This window comes from Platichthys flesus, chromosome 11 (assembly GCF_949316205.1).
Source record: "Platichthys flesus chromosome 11, fPlaFle2.1, whole genome shotgun sequence".
Taxonomy (NCBI): Eukaryota; Metazoa; Chordata; class Actinopteri; order Pleuronectiformes; family Pleuronectidae; genus Platichthys; species Platichthys flesus.
In genome coordinates this window covers 20,016,929-20,041,167 of record NC_084955.1, presented here as the reverse complement: position 1 = coordinate 20,041,167, position 24,239 = coordinate 20,016,929, and the positions used below count along the sequence as shown (strand labels likewise).

At 42.0% G+C, this 24,239-nt stretch overlaps 4 protein-coding genes across 9 annotated transcripts; 3 read left to right on the top strand and 1 right to left on the bottom strand.

Annotated features, from left to right (window-relative positions):
* The first annotated feature begins 2,279 nt into the window (after positions 1–2,279).
* Positions 2,280–8,367, top strand: LOC133965250 (ribonuclease ZC3H12A). Of its 2 annotated transcripts, XM_062399707.1 has the most exons (6): positions 2,280–2,386; positions 3,326–3,766; positions 4,298–4,437; positions 5,920–6,154; positions 6,289–6,395; positions 6,525–8,367. In XM_062399707.1, exons 2-6 carry the CDS (start codon positions 3,402–3,404, stop codon positions 7,493–7,495), a joined length of 1,818 nt encoding a protein of 605 aa, XP_062255691.1. In that variant the 5' UTR covers positions 2,280–2,386; positions 3,326–3,401; the 3' UTR covers positions 7,496–8,367. The 2 variants fall into 2 exon arrangements, with proteins under 2 accessions (XP_062255691.1, XP_062255692.1); XM_062399708.1 differs by lacking the exon at positions 2,280–2,386 and having other exon boundaries at positions 2,410–3,766.
* A 700-nt stretch (positions 8,368–9,067) lies between these two features.
* Positions 9,068–12,052, bottom strand: LOC133965048 (CAP-Gly domain-containing linker protein 2). 5 transcript variants are annotated; one of them, XM_062399427.1, is made up of 8 exons: positions 11,893–12,052; positions 11,577–11,668; positions 11,414–11,498; positions 10,938–11,122; positions 10,739–10,853; positions 10,531–10,654; positions 9,905–10,144; positions 9,068–9,303 (listed from the first exon to the last, which is right to left on the bottom strand). In XM_062399427.1, exons 1-8 carry the CDS (start codon positions 11,927–11,929, stop codon positions 9,246–9,248), a joined length of 936 nt encoding a protein of 311 aa, XP_062255411.1. In that variant the 5' UTR covers positions 11,930–12,052; the 3' UTR covers positions 9,068–9,245. The 5 variants fall into 5 exon arrangements, with proteins under 5 accessions (XP_062255411.1, XP_062255412.1, XP_062255415.1 ...); XM_062399428.1 differs by having other exon boundaries at positions 10,739–10,835; XM_062399431.1 differs by having other exon boundaries at positions 11,577–11,694; positions 11,893–12,039.
* A 5,188-nt stretch (positions 12,053–17,240) lies between these two features.
* On the top strand, positions 17,241–19,311 carry LOC133964771 (mucin-2-like). The gene is made up of 2 exons (XM_062399012.1): positions 17,241–19,108; positions 19,290–19,311. Exon 1 carries the CDS (start codon positions 17,241–17,243, stop codon positions 18,927–18,929), a length of 1,689 nt encoding a protein of 562 aa, XP_062254996.1. The 3' UTR covers positions 18,930–19,108; positions 19,290–19,311.
* Positions 19,312–19,459: 148 nt separating this feature from the next.
* Positions 19,460–22,617, top strand: LOC133965216 (threonine-rich protein). The gene is made up of 5 exons (XM_062399659.1): positions 19,460–19,549; positions 20,076–20,232; positions 20,423–20,496; positions 20,685–20,786; positions 21,306–22,617. The coding sequence occupies exons 1-5, from the start codon at positions 19,499–19,501 to the stop codon at positions 21,555–21,557; spliced, it is 636 nt and encodes a 211-aa protein (XP_062255643.1). The 5' UTR covers positions 19,460–19,498; the 3' UTR covers positions 21,558–22,617.
* The last annotated feature ends 1,622 nt before the right edge of the window (positions 22,618–24,239 follow it).

The following is a 24,239-nucleotide window of genomic DNA, read 5'->3' as shown; positions in this document are numbered from 1 at the left end:
AATGAATTCAATACTATACTACTATAAATGTCCTCATACCAATGACACAAGGGATCTTAATTCATGGTGCACTTGGAAACTCTCCCACACACACAGTGAGGCCGAGGATAACACACTTGGACAGAGGTGTAAATTCATGTGCTCCCTGCATCTTTCTGTCTCTGAGTCTGAGCTGGAATATGTGTGTGCGATTGTGTGAGTGTGTATGTGTGTGTGTGTGTGTGTGTGCGTTCACCCCAACTCATCGTTGCCGGCTGCAGCTCATTGCCCTGCAGTAATATCGGGCCTTGCAGACACCTGGGACCAGTGGTGTGGACCCTCAGAGGAGGCAACCGCCTGGCAACTGGCCCTGATTACTTTCTCCACTCTCTGGAACTCAACCCTGTATATGCCATTAACCAGCTCCACGCAGTGTGATCCCAACTCGACCGTGCCATTAACCCTGTACACAAAGGGTTGTTTACAAACACACACACACACACACACACACACACACACACACACACACACACACCACACACGCACCACGCATTCGCACAACACAGAATTCTACGTCTTAACCACTAGGCCTCGACCACCAGCATCATGTGAGCAGAGCCTGTGCAGCTGGCTAACCTGAAACGAGAGTGACATCTAGTGGCCAACTTGGAGCACGACATACAGGGGCAAACAAAAATAGTTTAAACGTGATCTCACTAAAAGTGATATTATCTTTCATACAACAACCCAGTTTGATGGAGTCTTAGATTCTGTGTGTTTCAAAATTGGTCTCACACACCACACTTCCATATGAATTACATTAATTATCCTAAATTCAAAATGGAACTATTGTTATTTCATCTAAATAGATTCAAAAATAAATACATGTGATAAAATCAAATTAATCAAACAAATTGATATTTGAGATCTATCAACAACCCCAGTGACAGATACACAGCATATACTGTATGTATTAATTTATATGTTTTGGTATATGTATTTAACAGTCGAAGAAATTAAAGCAAGACGTTTAAAACATGTTATTAAGTTGTGGCCTTTCGAAGAGGACAACAACATTAGAGATAATTAAAGAAATACAAATAAATAGGTGTAAAGTATATTTAATAGACTGAGTTATTAAGAGACCACATTCATTTGAATGGGCAACTTTAAAGAGGTTCAGGATCAATGCAATTTTTAGAAGTACTCAAATCCTTAAATTAGAAATCCCAGAATTTAAAAATACTCTGTTACGAGAAAAAGTCCTAAAATCAATCATGTAAATCAAACATAAATGTACATAAAAAATTTTAACATAAGATACAAAATACAAACCGAATGTTTTAGACATTGGTGTTATATGTAATATTCTGTTTCATTTACGCGTAAGATCAACATAATTAACATTTTAAGCAAGTTTTCATATTATTTGATACGTCATATTTTCCAGGGTGTATTTTTTTCTTACAACAATATTCAGACTTAATGGAAAAACACAGTTGCTGAGAGGGCTGTTGTTTTGTTCCCTTCTTACCAGGGGGCGGTGTTTCCCCACATAGGATTTCCTTTTCATTTCCGTTTAAAAAAATTCAGATTGATATTCTCTCACATTAAGGACATAAAAAGTCACTCAAAAGAAAACACACTTTACTCAAAGAAATCCCTATAACTTTCTACTTGTCATATCTTCAAATGAATGAAGGGATTAAACGGTTGACAAAGAACGAAACAAATTTAAATACATTTTACTTCCCCCATTTTACCCTCATAATTACATCACACCTTACCACCTTTTTTGAAATTTCATTTGTCGATACTTATTGTACAGTCAAAAAGTAAATGTATATAATGTGAATTTAAATGTGGTATTATTGATGTTTTTATTATTTTTGTAATCACTCAATAACTTCGTGGAGAACGGTGTTAATACACAAGTTACTTAATAATAACCTATTATACTAATGATAATAATTATTCATATTATTAACATCATTATTATGATCATGATGATGATTAGTAATTGTATTATTATTATGGTTTAACCTCACAGGTATTATTTTATTAATTTACCTGCCAACAGATTCGGTACATTTCTAACAGCAACAGTTAACACACAAAGCCTGTATAACTGGATGACATTGTTTTACAGTGTCTGCACATTGTAAACACACTTTGTCCCACATGCTTGACAATGTGACTGAGCCACAAGGAAAAGGAACACAACCTTATCTGACGTATGCAAATGTTTTATGACTCCGCGCGTCTCCGTGTGGAAGAGGCTTTTCAGGAGGGAGGGGCCAAGAAGTCTGAACATTTTCAAAGCTGCTGAACGTCCACACATGAAGAGGACTCCTCAGGGACCTCTGCTCACACGGGGACACCAGGAGACACCAGGAGACACCAGCAGGCAAGTTGTCGCTTCGCCATGTGCTGTGAGATTTGTTGCCGATGAATGGGGAAAGGAGTCTGTAACCTGATCCCTCCTCACCTACCGGTTACTGTCGACATGTCCTACCTGTCACCTCTGTCAAGAACAGCTGTATTCTCACAGTCGGTTCGTCTGTTGTACCTTTCAAACTGTTAGAATACTGTGTGTTGCGTAAACCTGTGCGTAGAACTGGGGTTAAACTCCACAGCCTTTGTCCCTGTCTCTGTCTTTACCCGACAGACTGATCCCACTTTACAGTAAGTGAGACGAACAGGCCTCTTTCACCTGATGGTTGCTTTTGTCTCCTGGTGATCTAATCTTAAGACTAACGTATAAGAACCAACTTTGATACTCATCTGATGCCATTTGTTATTATATTATTGATAACAATAATAGTTATTACGGGTTATGGAGATAGTAACATGGAAAATGGAAGACATCCTATTAGGAAGAATTAAATGTATGAAAATGTTTAGAGTAAGGGAAGTTAAAGCAGCAACTACAATTTCTGGTTAAGTTTATAAAACATCAAGAATCCATCACAGGGCCCGAGTACACCCCAAGAAACAGTGTAACTCTTTGTTGCTCAATTGTTTTTGCCATTTCGGTGATATTTAGACTACTCTACCTTAAACATAATCCTTCAAGAGACGACTGACTTACATCACATTGTAAATTCCTGTTGAGAAATCCAAAGATACCCAATATATTGGGGAAATAAGACAAAAGTTAATATTAATAAAATTGTTTCTGTTTGATGGAACGGTTCAGAAAACTAAGATTCTTACAACTTCAAAGAGTTTTTATGAATACATGCGTTTGTATGGAATAAGATGCAGAACAGAAAAAACTGAATTTGAGATATTATATTTGAGTTAATTCAACATGTATTCCTAATTAGATGTAATTCTTCTTCAGTGAGTCAATGAGTATCATCCAGCGGAGGATATAACACGTCTTCTATGCGGCTGAAGAGAGGCCCAGATGCTTCATCATGGATCAGCTACCTCCCCACCAGAGCTCAGCTGCAGGTCTGCAGGAACCGGACAGCGAGGAACTCCAGCTCCGGGTGGACTCCTTCAGGAAGCTGGGTTACTCCTCAGAGGAGGTCCGGTCCGCTATGAGGAAGCTGGGGCTCAGCACGGACACCAACTCGGTGCTCGGGGAGCTGGTCAGGATCAGGACCAGCATCGCACCCGGCAGTTCTGACGGAGATGAGAGGAGAACCGCACTAAAGGACCCTCTGCTGCCCCCCAGCTGGGCCCTTGGATCCAGAATCACGACAAAACTGGGGCACCAGAAGAATACAGAGACAGAATTGAGGCCTATTGTCATTGACGGCAGCAATGTTGCCATGAGGTAATCCTGAGAGCAAGGGTTTCCTCTCCTTTATGGGACCAGTAGATCAGTAACTTAAATCATTATTTGTCCTTTTCGTGGTATTTATGTTTGCTGCTTAGAACTGCAGAGCTGCTGCATATACGTGATTTACTGCATCCAGGGACCTAAAAGCTTGTGGACCTGTGTACAGTAAAATACCTGCAACGTAACATGTTTAAATCTACCATGGCAAAGTGCCATGTTGTCACTCAACTCTGACCCTGAAACATAAATGTATCTTCCTCCTCGGCGGTGGTGGAAGATGTTTTTTTTTAAAAGGTGTTCACCACCCTGCCTGTGCATGTTTTTGCAGCTGCTACAATATGCAAATTCTAGAGACACACCTTTAGGTATCCACCTTACAATAGATAATCAGTGTGATACATGAGTTATGACCTGAGGGAAGTCATTGAGAAGGCTCAGGTTTTAACAGATTTTTTGACAGATCCATTTAGTTAAATTATCTGTAATCATTTTTTTGTACTTGTTCCCTCACCTCTGTCTTTACAGCCACGGCAACAAGGAAGTGTTCTCCTGCCGAGGCATCCAGCTGGCAGTGAACTTTTTCCTGGATAGAGGCCACAGCTCCGTCACCGTGTTTGTTCCCACCTGGCGAAGGGAGCAGCCCAGACCCGATGCCCCCATCACAGGTAACAAAACAAGAATGAACGACCCAGCACACAAAAAAAAAAAAAACTGAAGCAATTACCATAACTAGTAGAGGAGTTTGCCACTGGTTAACTTTCTCTCTGGAGCTCTAACCGTTAGCCCTCAGAGGAAAAGAAGGAATGTCTCCTCACCTTACCGAAGAGGAGACACCAGCGTTGTGGAGTTTGGCTAGTTGACATTAAGTTAAATTATTCAGTTGTTGTTCTGCTTCAATCGAAGACCAATCAATAATAGTCGAAGAACGATCCTCATTCTCATTTCATTGACTCAGAAATCATCCGTTTATTAGAATCAGTTGTTTGACAGTAAGAAGTAAAACCTTGTATATCAGTGTATCTGTAGGTACATGCGTATTCCTCTGTCTGTCCCCTCAACAGTCATGTGATAACGTTTTGTCCGAGGCTGAACTGGAGCCAGATGCATGTGGCAACACATCAAGATTACGAAAGAGAGCTGCCCAGTTCTGTTCTAACACAAACCCATGATAGCAGCCAGTGTGGGAAACTTAGCTGATATCCTGAGGCCCTTTCCATGAGGGCACAGCATGACGGCATGAAAGTCGTGTGGCAGCAGGACACAATAAAGGGCTCTGCGTGTTTGATGTCTGAGTCACTCATGTTCCTGGGTGTATCTGACAAATCACAGATCACTATCACGTCTTTGTCACGTCATCTGACTTCTGATGCCTTTTATTCAATCTCAATAAATCTTGTTTTTTCGACCAGTCAATCTTATCTACCCAGGAAAAAATTAAGAAACTGGCCGGCCTTTTCAAACTGATGCATCATCACCTTGTGGCTCTCAGGATTAAGTAACCGCTGCTGGCCTGGGTGGAGTAATCCAAGGGATCTATTTTCATTCTGCGAACAAGGAAGTAAAAATCAGCCTGCAGTCATTCCAGGGAAAGCCCCATCAGGAAGTACAGCTGTGTTTTTACTCCCACACCTAGTTGACTGGGTTGCTCAGGCTGCAGATAAGTGCTGACAATCATCTACAGTAAGTGGTTGAGTGAAGACAGTCAGCCTGAAACACACAAACACTTATTTACTGAGGTGGCTGAGACAATCATGGTTTTCATGTCACCTTCAGGCCTCATGGATGGTTCCTTTCATTTCATTTTTAATTTGCAATAAGCCCTAACAATGCACATATTGTGTTTCCATTCACTCTCGCAGGAAGAGTAATATGATATAATGTACATAGAGGTAGTTCTGGTGTTGGTACAGGTGATGTATTACCTTCTTTGTGTTCTGGGATTTGATCACTGGAGCTTTGTCGGATGATTATTCTTTATTTAATTGTGTGGTTTTTGTTGCCTGACTGTGAAGTTGAGGATATTGATCAATATTTGTCATGTTACATAACAAAGGTATTCAGCTTATATACAGCTGTGATAATAATACACAACAGTTAAGTACAGTGTTAAAGGGTTATGACTCAGACATGTTTGTTTGCATTCCCAGATCAACACATCCTGATGGATCTGGAGAGACGTAAAATAGTTGTGTTCACGCCGTCGCGGCGAGTTGGGGGCAAGCGAGTGGTCTGCTATGACGACCGCTTCATCGTGAAGTTGGCGTTCGAGTCGGAGGGAGTGATTGTATCCAACGACACCTACCGTGACCTCCAAGGAGAAAGGCCTGAGTGGAAGAAATGCATCGAGGAGAGGCTCCTCATGTTCTCCTTTGTGAATGACAAGTAAGCACCGAGTGCTTCTCTGACTGAGGCTGTGAGGTCTAATGACTTCCTTTTCACAAATAAGATTTAATGCAGCTGCAATGAAACATACAGCCTTGTCATCCTGATTTCTCATTAGTACGTTTTCCCTGCAGGTTCATGCCCCCTGATGACCCTCTGGGTCGCCGTGGCCCCAGTCTTGACAACCTGCTGAGGAAGAAGCCTCTGCCTGTGGAGACAAAGAGACTGCTCTGTCCTTATGGTGAGATACTATCAGTACATGCATTGAGACCAGAATCCTTTCAGCTGCAACGTAGATGCACAAAAATGTGGCTCCTAAATGAAATGTCCTTAAGCTTTTTTTGTTTGTGTCCATTTTTGTTTTTCTCAGACAAAAAGTGCACCTATGGCATCAAGTGCAAGTTTTACCATCCGGAGCGAGCCAACGGGTCCTACCTCTCTCTGGCTGATGAGCTGAGAGAGAAAGCCCAGATCTCTTCTCCAAAAGAAGAGAAAAATGTCTCATTATCACACAGACAGCTGCAGCCTGAAACGGGACCTGCTCGTAAAGCAGCTTCTCATCCTCGAGACCCGAACACAGAGCTTGTGAGAGATGGGCAAAGCTCCTCATATCCAAGTCTCACCAGTGAAAACAAACTGTCGTACTGGGAGGATCCTAAGAAGAGTTCAAACCATTTGCCCCGCTCAGGTCAGACTCAGAAGGATTGGCCTGGGCTGCACTCTGCGCCAAATCATTACTATACCAACGTCTCCCACGAGTACCTGGATTCAGGACTTGGCTCTTTCGACAGCCAGTACTCTGATAACCTGCACAGCCACAGCAACTCCCACAGGCTCAGGTCCCAGCAGCAGATAGGCCCCTCCTGCAGGTGCTGTTCTCACACTGTCTCCTCAGCAGCGCACCAGCAACACCACAGGAGCCTGGACTCCCATTGTCAGCCCAGCTACCCTCACATGTTCCCACCAGGTGCGCCACATCAACACAGCCTCCCCAGCCCGCTCCATTACGGTGGTGCCCCCCAACATCAGCAAAGTTACTGGTCAGATCCCTATCAGGGGCTCCCCCAAGCCAGCACATCAGGCAGTCTCCCCTCTCCCGTCCCATCGTCATACTCACACAACTCTCGCTGCTCCTACGACGGCCACGAGTATCAGTCCTGGGGCCAACAGCAGCCGTCTCCTGCCGCGTTTGACCCTCAGAGGATGGAGCTCCGCCAGAGACTGCACGCCATCTTCAACCCCCATCAGGTGGACAAGGTCATGGAAATGTTCCCTCATCTGATGAATGCAGAGAAACTGGCTGCAGAGATTCTCAGTTCGACTCAGAGAGGAACATTCTGAGTCGAGCTCAGACCTGACCTGGTACTTGACCTAAACACTTTCTGGTGTTTCTTTAGATGAATGATTAAAGCTGAATGCAAATATGTTTAGTTCTGCGAAATGAAAGGGAAATTTGCCTTAATATTTATAAAGAGTTTAGACATTCTCATTTCTTAAATATCTCAGTGAGAGCCTCCGACCTGCCTGCGGACCTTCTCCGCCTTGCCCCAAGTATAAAGTCAGCAAAGTCTCAGAAGGAGACACGTCCTCTGCAGACATGTCAAATGTGAGCCTGTAATCCATGATTTGGATAAAAAAAAGTGCCTCCAGACCAAAAATAGTTATGACTGAGTTTCCTTAGTTCTGATTGTTGATGCATATTGTGTCAAATGTGATTTATTTAAAGTTCTCATGCGACAGGAAATCACTGAATAAAGTATTAGTTAATCTTTTATCCGGCTGTCGCTCTCCAGGACACTCTGCTGTTCAGTAATCTCTGTGAGGTGTGTATTTCCACACACTGGGACCGATCATTGTGTTGATTCAGTTAATCAATGGTTCCAGGCTTGCATATAGCGTTGACAGTAAACCGTGATCCAATAAGGAAACTGAGAAAAAGGCTTTGATGCCGGTGAAAGGAATTTGTTTGGCGTGTCATCAGTCGTTTCCTGTAAGTCAGTTTCATGGAACACTCATAGAAGACAGTTGCTGAAACACGATACACATGTTTGGACTAATGTTTGATTGAGGATGAGATTAAATAAAAACAACGCAAGTACGGAACTAATGTTCTCTTAATCACGGACTGTGAAAGTACACTGTGAGATAAACAATCATTCTGTATGTATACAGGAAAAAAACATGTCGCTGTTAATAAACAAATGTGTCAGATATTATGTTTTCCTGTTACTTGTACCAGTTGGTCTAAAGTTTTTTTTCCAATAACAGAGGAGCCGAGTTTCGGACTCACCCGTTCTTACATCATGACTTATTGCCTACATTTCCTCCTGAATTTCACAAGAGCACTTCTGTTTTTCTGGCTGTGATACAGGATTCAATGACTCTACATGCACTATTCCGGTATTAACCAGAACAAGACAATAGTTTAAAACACACAGCATATTCAGATGACCTCAACCCGAATGGGATCATACTCAGAATAAGCAATAATCGAACCAAAACGTGTAGTATTCTGATATTAGTCACAGTATGTAGAAAGGTATAAGTCTTGCACATACACTCTGACATACATACATACATACACACACACACACATACACACACACACACACACACACACACATACACACACACACACACACACACACACATACACACACACTGAGTCTGAGTTGAGTCGTTCTCTATTTGTTCAAAGTGAGAGGCCCTTCAGGCCACTACTTGAGAGTCATTCACACAAAAATGTTTGCACTCAACAGGATTGTAACACCTCCTGTTATCCTGCCTTCAGTTTATGTTGGTTTTTCAGTGGAGCCTGAAGTTGTGTTTTATTTACGTAAAGACCTGCTCAACAACTCACTCATAAAGAACAGTTACACACTGTAACCGTGACATTTCTCTCTGCCCAAGCTACACAGGGTTGAAATCATATTTATTATTGTGATTCTTCAGAGACATGACAACACAACACTGCTGTTTTTACATGGGTGCTATGATACCTCATTACAATAATGTATCAGATCCATGACTGTGACTACTGTTCTCTGCTCACTTGGTTCTCTATGGTGCAGCTTAGTGTGTCGTATTCTCGTCATTCCCAGGCCATCAGTAGTTTGTGGAATGGTACAAAGGCACCAAATCCAGGTTTACTGCAAGGGGGAAAAAAGTAGAGTCACAATGAAACTGAATAAATCAGCTATAGGTAAAATAACAGAGAAAACAAACCATGACATTTGCATTCAAACCATCCCACGTGCAACCTATTTAGGTAGGTAAATAATACATTTCACTATCAACAGCCTCAAAAAGGAAAATTGGTCTGTTCACAAGCTGTTTTATGAGCTTCTCAACTTGACTTCAGACTGAGATTTGCATTTTCAGCTCTGTCACTAACTGCTCAGGATAGGCTCAGGTATTACCGGGTGCAACATTTGACAGCTTAATGCCTGCTGTCAGTCGTGTTGTGTCACAGACAAAGAAACCCTGCAGTCTGATTTCTGCATATTTGACTCATGCTTCAGGAATCACAGTTTGATAACAGATGGCCAGAAGGGTCGATGTAGTGTAAGTTTATACATCTGGAGGGATTCAAGAATGGAACAATAGCAAAGTTCTGAAGATATTTTAAAAATCAGGTAGGGTTTGTTTATCTCAGTAAAGCCTCTGAGTGGATTCCCAGACGAGGTGTAAACGTTCAAGAAGCTGCATGTTCCTGTGATCAAACAGTGAGGATTGAGGTCAGTCACTTACCATTCAAAGTAGCTGTGTCCCCTGTGGCTGCCATCATGCAGCCCGTGATCAGGTGTCTGCAGCTCCACGCCAAGGTGGAGGTCTGACTCCCCCTGCAGGTGGCCCAGGTAACGGACCGTTCCTGTGCTGACCCGCCCAGACGGCAGCATGACCCTGACCCGGTGGCCCAGCTGCAGGTCCATGGGGGAGTGGGGGACAAAAGCCCTGTGGGGACCATAGGACGTCCTCCATGATCCCATACTGAAGGAGCAGGAAGGTTCAGTCAATAACAAAGCCCCAGCTCCTAAAATAAAGATTCCAGTGACTTGAGGCCCCCGCTCTCCTCTGTGGTGCATGATTGAAGCATATGAATGATATCGATTTGATTTAGTGTCCCCCAAAAAATGTCCTACATGTTGCAATGAATTCTGTTATAAATTAACCTAATGCAACTGATGCTGTCGCTTGTCTGTCATCAGCACCTCAGGGTAAATTATTGCATATTATATATTATATTTGGGCATAAAGGAAATCAGATTGCTGAGGATTTGTGTTTATTTTCATGTTTTTATTATATAATTAAAAATTTAAACACATAATTCTTAATTGTTTTGGAATTATATTTGATTCTGGGAGACATCCTGTACCTGGTGACTGAGGATGAGGAGGATGCGAGTCTTGAGCTCAGCGCTGTTGATGAAGATAAGCGCCTGTCTGACGAGCTGCTTGACATCTCACTTCCTCTGTGTAGAAACATGTGTCTTGAGAGACCTGTCCATTAGACAACAACACTTTAAGTCTTTGGTCAATTTTAAATGTATGACAAACTCTTCACTCATATTTGTGTCATTTTACTTGAGCTCTCCTCAAATACTTGTCCATTGTCCTCTCCTGACTCTGCCTGATCATCACAAGTGGCCACTCTCACCAACACTCCAGCCTCAGAGTGCAGCTGAGGAGACAGAGGGGACTGATCATTAACCAAGTCATAAACACACTCACACACACACACACTCACACACACACATACACACTCACATGTTCACAAACACACCTGACCACGCAACTCTTCCTGTTTCCTCTGCAGCTCTGAAAACCTCCTCTCCCAGGACACCCTCTCACAGGCGACCCTGGTCTTCAGAGACAGGATCTCTCTCTCAGCCTTGCTCAGTCTCTGGTTCAGGCCGGTGGTGCGGTCGGGGCTCCCCGGTATGGCTGCGATCCCTTTACTTTCAAAACCTGATAAGAGGAGTCGAGTGGTCAACGTGACACACGTGCACTGCATGCAGATAAGATATTCTATTTTATGAAGCAGATAATGTTATTGTTTCTTTTCATGAGTTTATAATCATATCATAATAGTTGTGTACAAATCCATAAAAGAAGTTCAGTTATTATTGTTATTTTTCTTATTGTTCTTCTTATTCGTATTCTTATCAGCTACTCTGAATAGAATGAAACCAGTGAAATAAAATCTGTTGTAATCAAAAGTTAAAATTATATTCATTATGTTTTATCGCTGACTCTTACCCACAAGTTGTTTCATCTGTCGTCTCGTCTCCTCTGTAACATGTTGTTCCCTTGGCAAGAATTTGATTGCATTATATGGGCAAATCTGCAAGATTAAATAACTATAAATAAATAACAACCCCATCTACACTTATGCAACGATACAAATGACTCATGCACTCACCCACAGGAACCTGCAGGTGCACAGTATCCCTTTAAATGTCCATGTAAACACAGTCCGCAGGATACAAGCCGTCATGTTGGAGCATTTTCTGACTGGAGAACCAATGATATGAACGTTCCTGGGGTGAAATAATATTCCATCTCTACATTGACGTGAACTCATGACTGTGGTTGTACTACACGGGGGTCTACTGAGTCCAGAGGATCAGGTGAAGGCTGCTAAAAAAAGTAACTCCTGTGGGCGGATGCTGCAAACTCACACAAACACAAACACATACAGTGACAGTGCTGGACACTGACCTTGACCAGAAGCTCACCTGTGGACTGGGAGGAAACCGTCCCATGTGAGGTCATATGAAAGTAGTGGCTCCCATTTCTGCTCAGTGGGCCTCAGTGTGTGTAGTCCTGCTAATGTATCGCGCACACAGAGCTCAGAGGCCTGTTGCTACGTATCAGGTCTGTGTGAACGCTGCTGCTGACGACTGCTGGGAAGGTAAATCTTCTCTAATCTTCTTAGTCATGCAGTCACAGAGTGGAGTTGTATCCAGGTTGCCTAATTTGGTCTGCTGAGCCTCAGCTGTAAACAATACGAGTCCACATGGTATCCTGTTGGAATCAGTCTGCCTTCTGGTAAAGTGAATCGGAAGAACTGAGGAAGAATTTATCTCACGCAGGGCCAATCAGACTCCCACAAGACTACATTTATTTTGAAAGGGAGCCGTGATTACAAGTTATAAGTGACACTTGCTGACAATTGAATTCACAATGTGACAATATCACATTTTCATTGAGCACTTGATGATCTACTTGGCCAAGACCCAGAGATGTGGAAGTTTGTTGGATGAGCGGTTGTCGATAAGACAGAGAAAGATTTCTCCATTTATATGCCATCTTATCAACTTTTCCTCAAGGGGATGCAAATCTGTATTTTCCATGACGTAGACATCATCAGAAAGCTCAAAGCAACTAAAACAAAATAAAAATTCTATTCCCACTATTTCTACAATTTATTTATACAATTAAAGTGTGAGATTATGTCCCAGAATAATATGATATAAAACAAAAACTCTGTAAAAAATATTAAATGGCCAACAAAGTCTATACAAAGTTCTGCATATGTCGAACAAACCTGCTCGACTTGGTTTGTCTGATTTCCTGTCCAGAGATCAGTGCTCATTGCTCTTCAGAAGAGGGTGCTGTTCACCAACAGTGTTAAAAAGATGTTGTTTGTCAGAAACAAAACTCTGCATCATCTCCCTGTTAGGAAATCAAGGGGGCAGCATTTTTTCCCAGTTGATTATTCACACTACACAGAGTTTTTGGTTTCACAGTAAAAACTGGGCGTTCAAATGAAACGTGAGCTCACAGTTTCCATCTGTGTGGTGTGAATTTAATCCAAACACCTTCTTTGTTGTTGTGTTGCTTCTACGAAAGTAAGAAAAACCCTCATCCAGGGTCACGTCCTTACACAAGCACACGCATCGTACACACGTGTAAACAAACAACCAAACAGGGAAGCTAGAATCAACCTGTTTCATCAGCTAGGGGATATTTTTTTTCTGTCTTTGATTATTGGTTTAGCATCCTGCAATATTTTGCAATGTAATTCTTGGAATCTTTGATTTTTCATATTGAGATGGAGGTATATCGGGACTTTGGGAAATTATCAGTAAAAGAAACAAAGATGCTACTTTTCTGTACGTTTAAACTACATACTTTTCGCCCACAGATATGTTTTATTTGCTGAAGTATCGGAAGTGGCCCCCAGGGGGGGAAAAGATTACAAAGCTGAGTGACTGCAGGTTATATCAACTTCTGTTAAGGCATTAATGATGACGTCATGTGACAACCAGTGGTGGGAGCGTGGAAAACTAAAAGGAAAACTTACACATAACTCTGTCAGTGTACATATGGAGTCTATACTTTTTAAGACAGACTTTGAAAATGTGTAACTACCCTCTAATGAGGCCCGATGAAGCTTTTGGATACAGAGTCATTATTTCATTGAGTGTTAATACAGTGTGTGACATTAACAGCCACTCCCTGCCTCTGGATAAGTCAATTAATGAGCAGAAAATTAACTTACAATACAATTCAACGCTCAAATTAATGTTATTCACAGATTTTTCTTATACTTCTAATAATCATCCGAAGACCACAAACACATTTTGTGTGTTTCCTGCAGCTTCGATGAAGAAAGGAAGGATTTCTGTCACCCGAATTGTGCAATTGCCTTTTGTGTCGTGTCCAAGAATTCGACGTTCTAAGGGCCACAAAGAGGTAATTGTAGTGTGAGGGGGCTGGTGGGCAGGGAGCGGGGTCTGATTTCACATTGTGTTGGACAGAAACCAGAGGGTTCCCTATACAACAGCCCACAGGGCACTGCAATCTCGCCTGGATTCTTATAGGCCAGCTAAGGCTTAAGCCACTGAGTTATTTTAGTAAATCTTTAATAGCAGGGCGCACAGTTTTAATTAAACTTTATCAAAGCAACCGTACACTACAGGGTATTGTAATGTAATATCGTCTTTTATGTTGAATCGACTTACAAGCATGGGATTTAAAGACATTTAGGGGATATCTGGGGGTAAACAGGGTAATTAAAGTATCCATTCGGGGGAAAGTTATGAAATAAGCAGTTTCTGTTTCTAAATACATTTCTCATATTGATCAATATCAAAATATTTAAAAAAACTCCCAACCTCCAAAAATACATCACCCCGTCAATTCTAAGGCATCTTCAGACCCGCCCAGCAACAGGAGGCTGGTAGTCTCCTCCTCTCACACTGGTATAGACGTGCAGGTGAGAGTTTCCACTTCGTATATTCCCACTCCAGTGCCGTCAGCAGGAAGCGAAGGGGGGAGGTGAGAGAGAAGGAACACCAGTGAGAGAGAGAGAGAGCTCATTCACTTCAACCACAGCTGACACCAAAACCTGCACAGTGTGCCCCAGGTGAGTCGCCTCCACCGATTTTAAATGATGTTTATTGTGTGTTTTTAATGGAACTAAATGCAGCTTAGATATTTGTGCACAGGGAATCCCAAGGTGTTGTTACCCTCGTGGATGATGCAGCAGGTGGAGGTTGTTCGATCTCTTATGATGTGACATTTCTGTTAGAAACCATATATGCGATGTGTGAAGTTTGTTAATGACAAGCAAGTATTTAAATATATATGGATTCATTATAAACTTAATTGAGAGTCTATGTTTCCGAATAACTCCAGACAGCTTGTAATTTAGTCGTTTTCTTTTTCAATCTCCAAAAGACCTTAAAATGAGCTGATTCTGATTGAGAATGAAATTACTCACGACAACAAAAACATGGTCAGGTTTTGCGTTTGTAGCATCTCCTCACACAGACGCCATGTATTCACATCAAAGTCAGTCAATATGGGTTTTCTTGTGAAGTTAAACCCTTTCCTGAAACTGGTGATACTGTCATTTTAACTGGTCCTTGGAGTCAACTTCATGTTTCACCGATGGAACATGAAGTAGGTTCAAGTCAAGACGAGCATTGGGAAGGAGGTGGTTTAAAATATGAACTATTCAGCACCTGCACACTTCATCGTGCACAGAGCACTGTTCCCAATTAAACTCAGCATTTCGACCTGGACGATGGCTTGTGTTGTCGCTCAGTTTCCAGGGTGTAGAGCCCTGAGGAGGCCATGCTGGGATCCAAGGGAGAGGGGGAAAAACAAGCCGCCTGACGGTTCTCCCGAGGGAACTGATTGAGGAACAAACACATTTTAATTGTGTTCCCTGATTTGCGAACAGAGACACTTATCATATAATTGCCGGTGACTGCATGACCTCATGAGTGGGTGAATATTACTAAAAACTGCTCATCGGGCTTAGACCTAAAATGTTGCATTCCAGGAGCTACTGATGTTCGGGAATTGAAAAATGCAGCATTAAATCTCACATTTAGCAGTTTCGGGCTCAGCCAAACAATTAGAGGATCAGTTTCAGCCGAACAATTAGAGGATTGTGAAGGGAAGAGACCACAGGTGACTCCCACAGATCTAAAGAGCTGCCCTCTGAGCGCGACAGTAATTCAGTGAGTCCAATTAGCCTGGGTAAACAGTTTGAATTGGGCCCACATTACCATTCATCATAAAGATCCATTGTCTGCGCACAAATTAAATTTGTTGTCGCTCAGTTTGTTCTGCGGGCAGAGATTTGTCATTGCGTCTGCAACAGAAGACTTGTGTACTTTAATAGAATGGCATCCTGCAGCTGTCCATTCATGTTCATTGTGTGTCTTACCTTTCCATTCGCCAGGATTCTAACATGATTTTATTACAGGCTGAACAAAGCGCTCCCGCGATTTCTCTCCGCGTGACAATGGCCTCCACTCCCGTGAAAGACTCAGGTATGAGTGTGTGTTTGCTCAGGCTTTTAAAATCATTGACAGTGATCACATACACGTTCCCTAATCTGCACAAACCTTGTCTGTCAAGTTACATCAGTTTTGTTTGTGTATCATGAATATGTCTCAAAATGATATTGAAATATGTGCAACAAACTAAATTCATAACATCAGACCTAAAATTAATATATGGAAAAACTCCCCGCCCCCCCCCCCCCCCAAAAATAAAAATATGTCAGTTATAATTTGGTAAAATTGCAGGAATATCCAAATCAATTCATTTCACTGTAAAGTGTAAATTATTTTGTTAAGCAGATGTAAATTGACTTTAGCACATCGGGTGGCTAACATTCTTCAGGACTACAGCTCGACCCTGACCGGCCGTGCTACAATTTGGACGTCTTCTGATTTGTCTCTCTTCTCATTTGTCCTTTTCAAGTAGTTAAAGCGAAGCAAAAAAAATACCTGCTCTGCTGCTAAAGAGACAAACTTTCACCAAAGATAGTTTGGTCACTTAATGGTAGTTTCTGAACTATTTAAGTCTGTGACAGATGAAACGCCAATTCTGAGGTACACATTGCTCACATGGCTGAACTAACATAACTACCTCAGTCTGACTACACATGCCTGCCCTTTAAATATATTTGTATACATCTCTTCTTACATTCCTTATACTATATTTTCTCCGTATAATAGTTAATTGTTTTTCATTATATATTGATTGAAGGAGAGTCGTAGAAAAAGCATTTCTCTACACGTCCTACTGTGTACGGTTGATGTATGTGACAAGTACAAATTTAAATTATAATTTTTTTTATTTGATAAAGACTGAAATAAATCCTGGAAATAAACTACAGATGTTGATATATTCGACTGGATAAAAGAAATACTGCTTAGCTCCAATGTATTGGAGGTTCTCTTTCTGGGCACCATGACAATCTGCATCAAGCATGATGACAACCCATTGAACCAAATACTAGATTTGTCCACCAGGAAAGGTTCCTAAGTGGGACAATAAATATCTGTGCATTATTACGTGGCAGCTGATGAACATGTCCCATGAGACACCCTGTTAGCAAAGATCTCTAATAAACCATTTTGAAGTTTTTTGGTCTTATGAATGCATTTTCCCTGATATTATTAAAAAGTGTATAATTATATTAAATATGTATTTTGTAACAATGTCTCCCAATTTGCCAGGTTTCACAGGGGCCCTGCACCTCCTCCTGTTAGGACTACTCCTGCCAGCAGTATTAGTGTCGGGTGAAGGTAACTCAACTACCTCCCCTGCAAACATGACAACGAGCAGTGCAACCTCCCAACCGATCACCACTTCATCTGGAGCAACTAGCAGCACCACCCAGGCCCCCACCTCTACAACCCAATCCCAGACCGTCACCACAGGAGCCTCCACCTCCCAGTCCCCAAGCACCGCTTCTGGGGCCACAACAATGACCACACAGTCCGCTACGACCAACATCAACAGCCCCAGCCAGTCTGCAAGCTCCACCACCTCAGGAGGTACAGCATTCAACACCACCACCCAGTCTCTCACAACTACAGCCACCTCAGGAGGCACTGCAGTCAACACCACCACCAACACTCAGACACCCTCCAACACAACACCAGGAGGCAGCTCAGCATCCACCACAACCACCCAGCCTCTCACAACTACAGCCACCTCAGGAGGCACTGCAGTCAGCACCACCACCAACACTCAGACACCCTCCAGCACGACACCTGGAGCGGGATCAGCATCCATCACAACCACCCAGCCTCTCACAACTACAGCCACCTCAGGAGGCACTGCAGTCACCACCACCACCAACACTCAGACACCCTCCAACACAACTCCAGGAGGCAGCTCAGCATCAACCACAACCACCCAGCCTCTCACAACTACAGCCACCTCAGGAGGCACTGCAGTCAGCACCACCACCAACACTCAGACACCCTCCAACACGACACCTGGAGCGGGATCAGCATCCACCACAACCACCCAGCCTCTCACAACTACAGCCACCTCAGGAGGCACTGCAGTCAGCACCACCACCAACACTCAGACACCCTCCAACACGACACCTGGAGCGGGATCAGCATCCATCACAACCACCCAGCCTCTCACAACTACAGCCACCTCAGGAGGCACTGCAGTCACCACCACCACCAACACTCAGACACCCTCCAACACAACACCAGGAGGCAGCTCAGCATCCATCACAACCACCCAGCCTCTCACATCTACAGCCACCTCAGGAGGCATTGCAGTCACCACCACCAACACTCAGACACCCTCCAACACGACACCTGGAGCGGGATCAGCATCCATCACAACCACCCAGCCTCTCACAACTACAGCCACCTCAGGAGGCACTGCAGTCAGCACCACCACCAACACTCAGACACCCTCCAACACGACACCTGGAGCGGGCTCAGCATCCATCACAACCACCCAGCCTCTCACAACTACAGCCACCTCAGGAGGCACTGCAGTCAGCACCACCACCAACACTCAGACACCCTCCAACACGACACCTGGAGCGGGCTCAGCATCCATCACAACCACCCAGCCTCTCACAACTACAGCCACCTCAGGAGGCACTGCAGTCAGCACCACCACCAACACTCAGACACCCTCCAACACAACACCAGGAGGCAGCTCAGCATCCATCACAACCACCCAGCCTCTCACATCTACAGCCACCTCAGGAGGCACTACAGTCACCACCACCACCACCACCAACATTCAGACATTCTCCAACCCCACACCAGGAGGCGGCTCAGCATCCAACACAAACAGCCAGTCTCTCACAACTACAGCCGCCTCAGGAGGCACTACATTCACCACCACCACCAACATTCAGACACTCTCCAACTCCACACCAGGAGGCGGCTCAGCATCCAATACAACCACCCAGTCTCTCACAACTCAGTCCACCACAACAACTTACCCATCTGGAGGTATTGCAGCCACCACCACCTGATATCCCATCACAACTAGCACCCCGGGAGGCTGACTGCCACTAACCAGTCCCCCACATCCACCAACTCAACAATCACTGCCAATTCTTCACCTTCAATATCTATCACTTCTAATTCTCCTCTTTTTCTTTAGCTTCTACCACAGCCATGAACCAGTCCAGCCTCGCCACGACGGCCTCAGGTGGGACCAATTTAATTATCTCTATAACTTCAGGTATTGTGACTGGTATGGTGTTTATTTTTCATCAAATATTGAGACGCTTCAATTAACTTTGCAGTATTTGTTTTCCCATGTAAAAAAAAGAAATGAATTGCTTATTTGCGGTTTTTAACTATTATTGATATCCATCTTTTTGCCTCAGGTGGAATGACCAATGGAACCACTGTGAGTAGAGCAAGTCCACCTCTTGAGAAAGAAGTGTTTTTTTTTCCGTATTTGTGTCTCTCCCTTGTCATTCCTTCTTCTCCATCATTGATTTTGTCTGTCTCACCTTCATCGTGAATCTCTCATCTCTCTCCAACACAGTTGGAATGTCCCTCATTCAGCTGTAACAAGTCGGAATGCTACAGTATGTATAGCAGTCAGAATGCCACCTGGTGTTCTCCTGCGTCCGTTTGTCAGGTAGGGAGGCAAACCACTCTTTTGAACCATCTCAAAAACTGCTGTATTGCATTGACTTAAACTTTAACATAACCAATATTAATTTAGGGATTGAAATATTTCCAATACTAAATATTGGTCGATATATGTATTAAAAAAACACTCGGTGAGGATTCTTAAGATGTAGTTATAAACCCTTGAGACAAAGAAATGTATTTGAGCCTTGAATTTTTTACAGTTTAACCATAACCTTTATTTTCAATACCCATAAAGAAAAACTGAAATACAACCAGATGTATTGGACTTGAGTTATTCATTTTCTGCATGTTTATTTTGTCAAATAAAAGTTTTGTTATCAGCACATATCAGAAAACACAGATACTGAAACAGTATTTCTGTGAAAGGCTAATATCTTTTACCAATTGTTATCGACCTACCCAGACCAGGCTCTAGGCTTCATGCAATTATAATGTTCAGTAACATTCATAAAAAAAAGAAAAGGCAAAATAAGTAATCTCTGCTTGTGTGTCGTTGTGTGTTGTATCAGCTGATGAGGCAGATGGACATGTCCTACACCGTCAACTGCACTGCCTCATGTGCCGACAGCTGCGTCAACGCCTCTCAGATCAACTGCAACGAGAACTGCTGCAACTCTACTGGCTGCCTCAACAGCACTTTTGCTTCCATGATGAACATGACCACAGGTAACCCTCCCACCTTTACTCTTCCTAATCCACAACTCAGAATGGTTACATCTGTCTTTGTCTTCTTCACATGATAAATTATAACATTTTGTTACATCTTGTGAGTCACGTTTGCGTGTTTATAGATGTGCACTTTAAGTCTTTATTTCATGTTCAAACAGTTTTGACTCTGTTCTTTACATTGTTGTAGCAAGTGGAAACACAACAATGACACCGACCTCCAAACCAGTCACTTCAACTACTGCCACCACTCCAGCAAACAATGTAAGGGACTGACGGCTGCATGTGTGAGTGTATGCTGGGTACAGTGTGTGTATGTCTGTTGTGTGTGTGAGCAGAAAGCTTAACTTGGCTTCTTTACTTTTTACCCCAGTATATTACATTTCTGCCCAGTAATTTCATAATCTAAAGTCAAACAATCTTAATGTATTTGTGTTTCTCTAATTCTTCAGGGAAACAAGTGTAATCAAGGTGTGTGTACTGGCACGGATTGCTACAAAGCTTTTAAAACTGATCCCCTCCAAACCTGCTCGTCCTCACAGCCACACTGTCAGGTGAGAATATGCAGAGAAAATGTATCAGTGTACTTCACCCACATCCATAATGTTAATATAAGGAAGCTCCAGGAATGTTAAATACTTAATTTCTACATTTAAGATTCAACAGAATTGATAAACACAAATGCAATTTAAATGTTTTCAAAAAAAAGAAAAAATGCTTTCCATCTTAGAAAACTACTTAAACACACAAATGAATAACATGAATGATAACATATGAATTAATTAAGTTATATCAACACAATTGAGAACTTTGATTGGAAAAAAACGTAATTCTTTTGTATACTACCAACCGAAGTATTTTTCCAAAACTTAGCTATTCACATTAACATTAACATCTTCAACTGTCTTCATCAGCTTATCTTTACATGACCTATGAATAAAGTTATATTAGTGTAGATGAAACACACAAACTCCAGAGGGTTCTGAGCAATACCGAAATATCTAGGCCTCACATTAAGAAGTTTGACTTCTCGTTTCCTGCACAGTTCTATTCACTCACTGTCTTGTTTGCAGCTGATGAAGGAGACGATGGACTCCTCTCTTCAGTGGACGGCAGGTTGCTTTTCCAACTGTTCTGCCAAAACCACGTGTGAGGCCTCCACTCCACCTCCCTGTCATCTGGAGTGCTGCAACGCCACCACCTCCTCCTGCCTATGGCTGAATGGCACCATGAATGTCCCCTCGTTCGCCACAAGAGGCCCGTCTCTTCACACAGAAATGATGACCGGCCTACTCTGCCTGCTAGCCGTCACCCTGATGCTGTGAGGAGCTGTGAGCAGCCTCAGCTGTTGTGTAGGGTTATGTTAGGTATCCAGAGCTTTGTATAACTCCCAGTCCTTCCAGAAATAAAGCAGGTTACGGTTTACACTACTTCATATATATCTCAGTGATATTCATATGTGATTGTGCTGTATAAATGTGGGATAATATAAATGTAAAGCTTTAATGTTGATTTTCTTTCTTTTTTTATTGAAGATTCCCGATCACACTTTTATCTCTGTTTCAAAACCAGTGACAGATGGTTTTGAACAGTATATTTTCTAAATGAGAAGATTCAACTTCAGGAATAAATTACAAATCTTTATCATCTTTATAAATAACAAAAATAACACATCCAAAATATTTTATTGGAGTGAAGTTTAGATTAAAGAAATTATATCGAATCTAGACTCGACTTGTTTTAGCCTTGACCTGGCCATGATTATATTCATGTCCTTTTTTAAGAACGATTTCCACTTTCATTTGATTATAGACACATATTATGATGGGTGAGTGAGCCAAAAACACTAGGTTTTAGTGGTTGTGAGCAGTTTTTTATCATGTCATTACAAAACAATTTCCCTTCAGATGATCAACTTTTGAAGCCATTGCAAGAGTAATGCACTTTATGAAACTCTAAGCTGTAACATGGTGTTGTGAGGGTTCGCTGAACAACCGCTGTCAATGTAATCTCAATGAAATGTGCACTTCAGGAATTTTTGGCTACTTCTTGTCAAAGAAATGTTTTGTGGTGAATCGTGACTTTGATGTACACGTGGTGTACAAAGTATATTTTTTGGTATAATGGTGTCATGTGAATGCTCAATGAAATCAGAATGGTGTCAGGTTATTCTAGTTTTGTGTTTCTGTACAATATGATGATAGTGCCTGAAGAAATATATCTAATAAACTATATGATTGGTGAAACTCGATTTGATGACATCCTCCAATGGGGTGATGGTGAAGATATTTGTTGGGGCTCACAGATGCAATGGGCCCACAACAATTCTATTAAGATTATTTTTTTCATAAGGGAGGTTCTCATAAAAATAGATAGATAGATAGATAGATAGATAGATAGATAGATAGATAGATAGATAGATAGATAGATAGATAGATAGATAGATAGATAGATAGATAGATAGATAGATAGATAGATAGATAGATCTCAAATTTAGAAGCTACCGTGCTGGTTGTACATCAAATTTCCCTTGAAGGATATTAAAGATTTTCTTTGATGGACAACTTTGGTTAATCACAAGCTTCACAAACCAAGCTAGAGCAGAAGAGGACCCCCGCAGCCAGCAGGGGGCAGCCTCAGGCCATCACAGCAGACTGTGATTCTTGCAAGGCGTCTGAAGACAAGATTGGAAAAGTAATGGGTTATTCTCTAACAATAGGTTTTTTAAAGTATGTCAAATCATCCAGTATATAAAAGCCAAAAATATAAAAGTAACTTTTAAGTAAAGCTGTCAAATATATGTAGTAAAGTAGAATTTGTCAATATTATTATAGTGCTTAATTCCTAGTGGCACTCATCAGGCTGTGTGGCTCTGTCAGAAAACAGTAAAAAAACAGTAAAATTGTTGTGCATAAAAAAAATTATGCACAACATTGATTTATCTCATTTACAAAGTTTGCAGCATAATGCCAAGAAAAGAGAGACTAAAAAAGCAGAAGGACAGGGAACTGCAGCAAGCAGCTCAATGTAGCAGCTCTCTTTTATCTTGGATCAGGCCATCAACTTGTAAAACAGAATCAGTAACCCTACCTGGTCCAGAGGAGCTCATCACATCACTAACCATAACATCAACATATTATTTGGTTATTCAATATTGTCTTGTTTTGTCTGTTTTTGCCTGTTATTCATTTATTTATTCAAATTGATAATTTGAGTTAGTTTGTTAATACAAATAAATATATAAGTTGAAAATATCCTACTGTGTTTTTTATTTATTTATTATTAATATGTTTAATTTCATAAACAATTTTGGAGATTGGGTGCCCTTTTTTTGGTTTGACCACCTGCCCCCCAAAATGTCTGTGCACGTGCCTGTATAATATGAATATAAGATGTTCAAATTAACAGCTATTGCAGGAGGAAGCAGAGGGTTTGGACAGACAGTGAGAGTTCACCTTATTTTGAACGAGATGAGGAGTTGTAGCAGAATCAAAGAAAGACTGCAGGTTGGAGTGGAAGGAGTGTGGGGGTCAGGCAGGAGCCCATTACAAGTTGGAGCGGATTTAACATTGCGAGAGTTATTGACATTATCATTGATTTCTCAGAATAAATCGTGACCCTTAATGAATGGGTATACACTATCTATCTATCTACCTCTAGCTGTCTGTCTGTCTGTCTGTCTGTCTGTCTGTCTATCTATCTATCTATCTATCTATCTATCTATCTATCTATCTATCTATCTATCTATCCATCTATTAGAGACTGTTAGCTGAGTAAATGGGGGCTATGTGCTGTAACTGGTTTATTCCCCCTCTAACCAAACACCCCAGGAGGTCCATTGACCTGGTGGATCATCAGAACTCCTCGACAAAACTCAGTAAAAGCAGGGATCCAGGTCTATTGTGGGACATAATCCTCTTTGGCTCAGTCGCCCTGCTGACGAGGCCTGTTAATCCAAACCGATCCACACCAAACCGAGCTAATGACACCCCATGCGAGTGACGTCA

Bases quoted from the DNA above. Each gene is read 5' to 3' on its own strand.
- LOC133965250 (XM_062399707.1), top strand. From the start codon at position 3,402: ATGGATCAGCTACCTCCCCACCAGAGCTCAGCTGCAGGTCTGCAGGAA. The intron at 3,767-4,297 runs GTAATCCTGAGA...CTGTCTTTACAG, and splicing joins GGCAGCAATGTTGCCATGAG to CCACGGCAACAAGGAAGTGT. The intron at 4,438-5,919 runs GTAACAAAACAA...TTGCATTCCCAG, and splicing joins ACCCGATGCCCCCATCACAG to ATCAACACATCCTGATGGAT.
- LOC133965048 (XM_062399427.1), bottom strand. From the start codon at position 11,929: ATGACCTCACATGGGACGGTTTCCTCCCAGTCCACAG. The intron at 10,655-10,738 runs GTAAAATGACAC...TCTAATGGACAG, and splicing joins AGTATTTGAGGAGAGCTCAA to GTCTCTCAAGACACATGTTT. The intron at 9,304-9,904 runs GTAAGTGACTGA...TCCCCCTTGCAG, and splicing joins GGACACAGCTACTTTGAATG to TAAACCTGGATTTGGTGCCT.
- LOC133964771 (XM_062399012.1), top strand. From the start codon at position 17,241: ATGACAACGAGCAGTGCAACCTCCCAACCGATCACCACTTCATCTGGA.
- LOC133965216 (XM_062399659.1), top strand. From the start codon at position 19,499: ATGTATAGCAGTCAGAATGCCACCTGGTGTTCTCCTGCGTCCGTTTGT. The intron at 20,497-20,684 runs GTAAGGGACTGA...CTAATTCTTCAG, and splicing joins CCACCACTCCAGCAAACAAT to GGAAACAAGTGTAATCAAGG. The intron at 20,787-21,305 runs GTGAGAATATGC...TCTTGTTTGCAG, and splicing joins CCTCACAGCCACACTGTCAG to CTGATGAAGGAGACGATGGA.